The following is a 7,587-nucleotide window of genomic DNA, read 5'->3' as shown; positions in this document are numbered from 1 at the left end:
GGAAGCAAAGTGACGAAGGCTGGGTTAATCACCACATTCGTGTACTGGGTGATGCTTGGGATATTCGCCCCTCTGATGACGATGGTGAGCCCATGGGAATTCCTGTGCCCAAAAAACACACCCATGCTCCAACCAGTAAGTCTTCCTACTTAGGTACTTTATAACTTGATATAGGAGTCTTTTGCCTTAATATCTTTTGCTACTATTCCTTAGATGACTCTTCCCCCTGGAATCAACTAACTGCAACTGATGCTGCTATGGTGGACATTATTAAGAAGATCCCCAAGGAACAGAGAATGCCTTGGGTGATAGTTCCTGATCCCACCCGGCTTTTTGAATATCTCAACATGCCTACTGAAGAATTGTTGCAACTTATTCCTGGCTCTTCTCCCTTTGGGATAAATACTGTGAATTCTGGGCGCACAACACTTCCTCCTCCTGTTGATCAGGATGCTGGACTTCTTCCTCCTCCAATTCAGGATGAATCCTCTCTGCTTACTAGAAGAAGAGAAAACTGCAAGGAGAAGAGTTCGGAGGCCGTCTCCAGTGATGTTGCATCGTCGGGTTCAGTTCAGGAGACTGCTATTAGTGATGATTGTGTGATCACTGGCGGGAGGGGCCCTGAACTGCCTCATGAACTGCTCGTAGGCAGTAATTTTAAAAAGGGAGTGTGTGCATCCAACCATTCAAACTTGAAGAGGTATGATACCGCTTCTGATATTGCCGCCTCTGGTAAGAAAATGAAGTTTCGCCTTCTCTCTGTTAGTAAAGATACAATTTTTAAAGTTCCTGCTAGTATTCCCCTACCTGTTAAGTTTTGTAAAAGTGTAGTTGTACCTCCACTAGTTTTAGTTCCAGTTCCTTCTACAGGTTTTAAACAAATTGGTGATAATGTCCTTCTGACTGTTGACCCTCCCCTCCCTGATAATCGCAAGGGGAAGGGTATTGCTGAGACCACTGCTATGACTATCGCTCTCCCCCCTTCCCAATTTGGTGATGAGAGGAGGGGGAGTGATGGCATCCCTTTCTCGCCTCGATCTCCAAATTCCCCTGAAAGGGAGATGATAGTGGAGATGAGGCATTGGGGACGAACTGATGAACAACCTGTTACCAACAAACATTCTGTTAAAGATGTTGATATTGCGCTTGGAGTTTTGGAAGCTGCGTGTCTTCCAGTTGATAAGGGTGAAGCCAATATAGCTGGGACCTTGGACCTGTCCTATTGTTGCTCTGCTGTTCACCTTGCCAAGGTAAGACTTTTTTCTCTGTTCAATGTTCGGTTTCTCTCATTGTGGTACTCACACATCCTATATTATTCTCCAGTTAGTGAATATCTTCTTGGCAATGAAAGACCCCATCTTTGCGGCCTCTGCTAATTCATCCACTGATGCCATGGCTCTTGGTGAGTGATATATTGGCGAAAAGAGGCGGAAGAGAGCGTGGAGCTCTGAGATCGGGTTAACCGACTCTTGGCGAAAGAGAAGAAATTTGATACTGACTTTAGGAACATGAGAGACTATCTCCACCTTCGGAGCTCTCTAGAGAAAGCTCGAAAAGGAGCTGTTGATGCTGCCATTTGGAAAGTGAAGTTCTTGGAACTGCGCGCCCACTTCACTACCCTGCAAGCACAACATAATCAAGTCCAAGGGGAACTCAACCGTAGGAACACTGAGATAAGGACACGTGGGCAAGCTATTGCCCATGGAAATGAGGTCATGTCAGGCTATGAGAGGGTTTTAAAAGAAAAACGACTTTGCTCTGATAAGAAGAGTGGTGACCTCTTGGCAGAAACCTCTGAGTTCTATTCTCAAGTGGTGAAGGAAGTGAGGAAGAGGTCAGCTGAAAATGTCGTTCGCTATACTCTAAGAGTTCTTGATGTTTCTCAAGAGTCGTTCAAGGCTGCCAGACAAGTTAAGTTTGAGGAGGCTATTGAGGCTACTGGATATGTCTCTTAGTTGGATGCTCAGGGGCGAGTGACCAACCCTTTCATCTTGTTTCCTGATCTAGACACCAGGATCTCAGCTATCTGAGAAGAACTTATGCCTGATGCTTCCTCATCCTCTGAAGAAGACACCGATGATGACATGCCTCCCATTCAGCTTCATTTTCTACTAGTCCCTATTTTAGGTGAGTGTCCTGTTCAGCCTTCAACCGTTCCAGTTAATCTAACCACACAGTCTGTTCCTGAGAGTGAAGCACGAGTTCCTGATGCTGGTGTAATTGCAAGCACTGATGGTGAACCAAAGTTTGACTCTACCCCTGCTTTATAAGCTTTTCAGTTGATGATTCACAAAAACAATTATTATTAAATAATTATTCTATGGGTCTGTAATATCGAACCATGTAGCTCACATACAATTTACTTTACTGAGCTCTATAGCTCTTCAATTTTATGCATGCTATTTACTTACTGAGCTCTGTAGCTCTTTTATTTTATATATGCCTTCGAAGTATTTTATGTTATATTACATATATTATTGTGCATACTCTACCCCTGTGCCCCCAAAGTTTATTTGGAACAATAATAGGTGACCCTAGCAGGCTAAAAAGATTAAGATTAGGCATAACCAGAATCTGATCAGGATGTTATGGGAGCCATTTCAACTTAACTGTAACTGAGAGTTCGATTGTATAGAGGCATATGCCTTTGCGAAAGCAACTCGGTGCCATGAGCACAACACTGTGTTTAATAACGATAGTTCCAAATTATTTTTTAAAAAATAAAAAGGGTATCGCCTGAACAGTAGTGGAGGAGTCTTCCTCAGCACCATCATACTGATGCAGTTCCGGGCCAATGATGGTGTGCTAGGATCTGGATCCTACCCAGATCTTCCTAGCAACCCCTGCGTTTGACATTACGAGAGCGCTTTAACCCGACATCGATTCGGGGCTCACAAGAACAATATCTCTTGTTCCAAGTCAAACCCGATTATCTGATTTCTTGAGCGAGTTAAGCGTGGTTTATTCCCTAAAGGCTTAACCCATCGAGGATATTTGCAGTTTAAAAGAACTGGCATACATTTCCTAGCTGCATGAGGCTGAGAAAGGAACTGTCAGTTCAACTTTCCCTTACTTAGTATCACTAGTTCCAAAGCAAATTGGCATACAATATTCTTGAACAGATAGTGAGCAAATAATTCCCTAAAGGCTTAGTCCATAAAGGATAATAAATAATGTCCAAAGGATATATTCAATTGCAAAGTGAAGAACTTTATTGATGGTAAAATATGCATAACAAAGCATGAAAAAACAGTTTACTGTTAGTACTTGCGAAGGTGTTGTCCGTTCCATGGTTTGACAAGAACATCACCTTCAACAATGCGTAGGTAGTAAAAACTAGTTCGACCAACCTTGTCGATGATGTATGGTCCTTCCCAGTTAGGTCCAAGTTTGCCTTTGGGCTCTAGGATCTCACGGAGAACCAGATCGCCAGTTTTGAAAGATTGAATCTGGACTCTCTTGTCGTATGATCACTTCAAACTGTTGGTTAGGAGCTAAGCGAAGTGCGACACCTTCTCGCTTTTCATCTAGGAGATCCATTTCTCTACATAACAGCTCCTCGTTGTCCAGAGTGTGCACAACATCTGACTTCTGAGTGGGAGCTACCAATTCTGGAGGTATGACAGCTTCAGTTCCGTAAGTCAGTGAAAATGGAAACTCACCAGTTGACTGCCTGGGTGTAGTTCGGTACGCCCATAGGACCTTAGGTAGTTCTTCGACCCATAAACCTTTTGTGTCATCTAATTTACGCTTCATGTTATCCAAGATGACCCTGTTAGAGGCTTCAGCCTGGCCATTGCCTTGTGGGTACCTTGGAGTTAAGAACAGATGGGCGATGTGGAACTCCTCACACAGTTCAGTAACTAGTCCTCCAGTGAACTGTTGCCCATTATCTGAAATGATAAGTTTAGGTATGCCAAACCTGCAGACAATGTTATTCCAAATGAACTTTCTGACGTCCTGTTCTCGAATAAAGACAAAAGGAACTGCTTCTATCCACTTAGGGAAGTAATCCGTTGCGACCAGCAAGAATCTGACATTGCCAGGCATGGGTGGTAGGGGTCGTACAATGTCAGTGCCCCACTGTGCGAATGGCCAATGGGTGCAGTTCTGTTGCTGGAGCATGGATAAATGGAGTGAATCATTGACACTTTTCGCACTTGCGGGCAAAAACTTGCGCATCCTTTTGCATATAAGGCCAAAAGTATTCTTGCCTAAGGATCTTGAGAGCTAGAGTTCTGCCCCCAGCATGGTTGCCACAAATTCCTTCATGAACTTCTCGCATAACCTGTTTAGTGAGATCTAGGGAGAGACATCTGAGATGAGGTCTCAGAAAGGACTTCTTGTACAGATCATCTCCTATGAGGGAGAATCTATGTATCTTTGCAAGCAGACGCCTTGCTATACTCTTATCTTCAGGGAGTGTCCCTTCTTTGAGGTAGGACTTATATGGATCCATCCAAGTTGGAGAAATGGCTAGAACAACACAGACTGTTGTAACTGGGACCTAAATGCTAGATTTCTCCTGGAACTAGATAGGGATTGAACGAGATTTGTTGTTTCCCAACATTAAGGCAACATATGCCAAAGCATCTGCGTGTCTATTGGCTGACTGAGATAGCTAATAGAACTGAATGTTCTCAAACTTGCTTTGAAGGCCCCTTACCAGTTCTAGGTATTTTGCCATTCATTCATCCTAGGCCTCGTACGCACCATCAACTTGAAAAACAACCAGCTGTGAATCATTAAAAACTGTGAGGTGTGTCAGGCCTAGATCAAGAGCCATTGTGAGGCCAGCAAGAGTGGCTTCATATTCTGCCTCGTTGTTGGAAGCATTCCAACCAAATCGGATGGATTTCTCTAGTCGTATATTGTCATGAGTGACTAACACAACTCCAATTCCTGCGCCTTTGTCATTCGTAGATCCATCCACAAACAACCGCCACCTAGAACTTGGCTCCCAGGGATCTTATGGTTTTCTGGAGATTCAGGCTGGATGCGATCATCTGAACTGGGGGTAGTTAAGTCGTACCTTGTGTACGTCATTGGGAAATCTCCTAAGAATTCTGCTAGTGCCTAACCCTTCTCTGAGATTCTAGGGATGTAAATAATATCATATTCTGACAGTTGCACAGACCATTTTGCTAGCCTCCCTGACCTGTTCGGTCTCTCTTGAACTGACCGCAATTTGGTACTCTGATAGTGTGGAACTGGAAGTATGGTCGCAACTTCTCTGCTGTAAAAACAAGTGCTAGGGTCACTCTTTCCAGTTTTGGATACCTTGTTTCTGCTGGAAGAAGCGTGCGGCTTACGAAATAGACAAGCTTTTCAACCTTCTTTCCATCCACGCGTATTAGTACAGAGCTGATACCGAAGTTAGATGAATAGAGATAAAGACCCAAGACCTCTCCATCAACTGGCTTGGAAAGGATTGGTGGTGCCCCCAAGTATGTTTCGAGTTAATCGAATACTTTCTGGCATTCTTCCATCCATGCAAATGAGGTATTCTTTCGCAGTAACTGAAAGAGAGGTTTACATTTATCTAAACTCTTGGAGATGAACCTGTTCAGAGCTGCTAACCTGCCCGTAACTTTTTTAACCTCTTTCTTATTTTTAGGTGAGGGCATATCTAGGAGTGCCTAGATTTGATCTGGGTTTGCCTCAATTCCCCTTTTGGTAACTAGATACCCCAGAAACTTCCCTGATAAGACAACGAAAGTGCATTTTGTAGGGTTGAGCTTCATGCTGTCAAATACACACATCAGGTGGGAGAGATGATCTCCTCGTCTCAGGCTTTTGATCAAAAGATTGTCTACATACCTCCACAATGTCACCTATCAATCCTTTGAACATCTTGTTTACCAATCGCTAGTATGTAGCCCCTGTATTTTTCAGCCCGAACGGCATGACCTGATAGCAGTACAGGTCATCCTCGATTGTGAAACTGGTATGCTTGTGGTCCTCTTCATGCAAGGGGATTTGGTTGTAACCAAACGATCCATCTGTGAAAGGCAACAGTTCATGTCCAGCCGTTGCATCCACCAATTTATCAATTCGTGGCAGAGGGTAGTTGTCCTTCGGACATGCACGGTTCAGATCCGTTAAGTCGATATAGATTCTCTATGACCTATTCTTCTTCTTTACTGGGGCAATATTAGAAATCCAAGTAGGAAAATTGATTTCTCTAACAAATTTAGCTTTTCAACTTCGGCTTTTACAGCTTTAGATCTGTTAACACCTATTTTCCTTGGTTTCTGCTTGACTACTACTGCATCACTGTGGACATTGAGTTGGTGGCATGCCACATGGGGATAAATTCCGGGCATTTCTTCAAACGACCAAGCAAACACATCTTTGTGCTCTCGGAGGAACTATATCAGAGCCATGCGCTCGTCAGAACTCAACATGGTGTTGATGAAAGTGGTTTTTGGCGAGCTGCCTCGCCTAATAATATCAACTTCTTCCAATGGCTATAGTGAGGGGGGATCCTCCCTCTCTCTTGGGACCAGGTCCAGGAGAGGGGGATCCAACTGTAATTACTATTTGGCAGGTGGCCCCACCTCTATTGGTTCAAAAGGGAGTAGGGACTGCTTTGTTACCAAAGCATAGCACGTCTTGGCAGCCACCTGATATCCTCTGATTGTCTCAATTTTCCCATGATGTGGGAATTTAAGACATTGGTGATAGGTGCTGGGAACGACTCTGAGTCTGTGTAGCTAGGTCCTGCCTAAAATCATATGATATGGTGTGTTAGCTTTTACCATAACAAAATTTATGATAAGAGTTATCGGACCAGTGACTACAAGTAACTGGATCTCCCCAACTGTAAGGGCTTTGTCCCCACGGAATCCATACAGGTTGGAGCTGGTGGCAACCATCTCCGCATCTGGGATCTGCAACTTTTTGAATGCAACATAGTATAATACATCTGTTGAACTGCCTAGGTCCACCAATATGTGATGCAAATCATAATCTCCAAAAGGGAGTGTGAGAACCATCACATCCTCATGTGGGCTTTGGATGTTAAGGCAATCAGCTTCAGTGAAAAGAATGAGTGGATCTTTTTGGGGTACCGTGTTGACTTGAGCTCCAATAGTCAGCTCGTTGTTCATGATCCTCATCTGCTTGGCGATGTGCATTTGATTTCGCGCACCTTTGTCAATGACCGTTCCACTTTGTTTACCTACTTTACCAGAAATCATATTTATCTGGAGTCGGCCATTGAGTGGTCCAGTACTTTGGAGGTCCTGAACTGACGTTCTAATCTCCTCAGGCTGTACTGCATTTGCCTGTTCGTTTGCCATAAATTTCTTCAAATACCAATCAGATCCTGTAGTTCATTTTTCAGGGTCCTGCAGGCTCTGGTGTTGTGACCCTTACTCTTATGGAACTTGCAATAGATTCTTTGGTTTCTAGTACCCAGGGAACCAAGCTTAAGCGGAGCTGGCTGATAAACGTAAAATAATTAATTCTACTAATGAATAAAGTGTTTAAACTCTAAACGAAAGTAAAACTAAAACTACTTTGTTACTAGATTTATCAAAGATATTTTTACTCTCAATCGTATTGAGATATAGGGGAGTAAAT

At 43.5% G+C, this 7,587-nt stretch overlaps 1 protein-coding gene across 1 annotated transcript; it reads right to left on the bottom strand.

Annotated features, from left to right (window-relative positions):
• Positions 1–6,716: 6,716 nt before the first annotated feature.
• Positions 6,717–7,304, bottom strand: LOC147514828 (uncharacterized). The gene has a single exon (XM_086592701.1). It carries the CDS (start codon positions 7,302–7,304, stop codon positions 6,717–6,719), a length of 588 nt encoding a protein of 195 aa, XP_086448827.1.
• Between the last annotated feature and the right edge of the window lie 283 nt (positions 7,305–7,587).

The sequence above is a fragment of the Coptis chinensis genome, chromosome 2 (assembly GCF_015680905.1).
Source record: "Coptis chinensis isolate HL-2020 chromosome 2, ASM1568090v1, whole genome shotgun sequence".
NCBI lineage: Eukaryota > Viridiplantae > Streptophyta > Magnoliopsida > Ranunculales > Ranunculaceae > Coptis > Coptis chinensis.
The sequence above is the reverse complement of the archived record's forward strand: the minus strand, read 5'-3'. Positions and strand labels throughout refer to the sequence as shown.

Bases quoted from the DNA above. Each gene is read 5' to 3' on its own strand.
- LOC147514828 (XM_086592701.1), bottom strand. From the start codon at position 7,304: ATGGCAAACGAACAGGCAAATGCAGTACAGCCTGAGGAGATTAGAACG.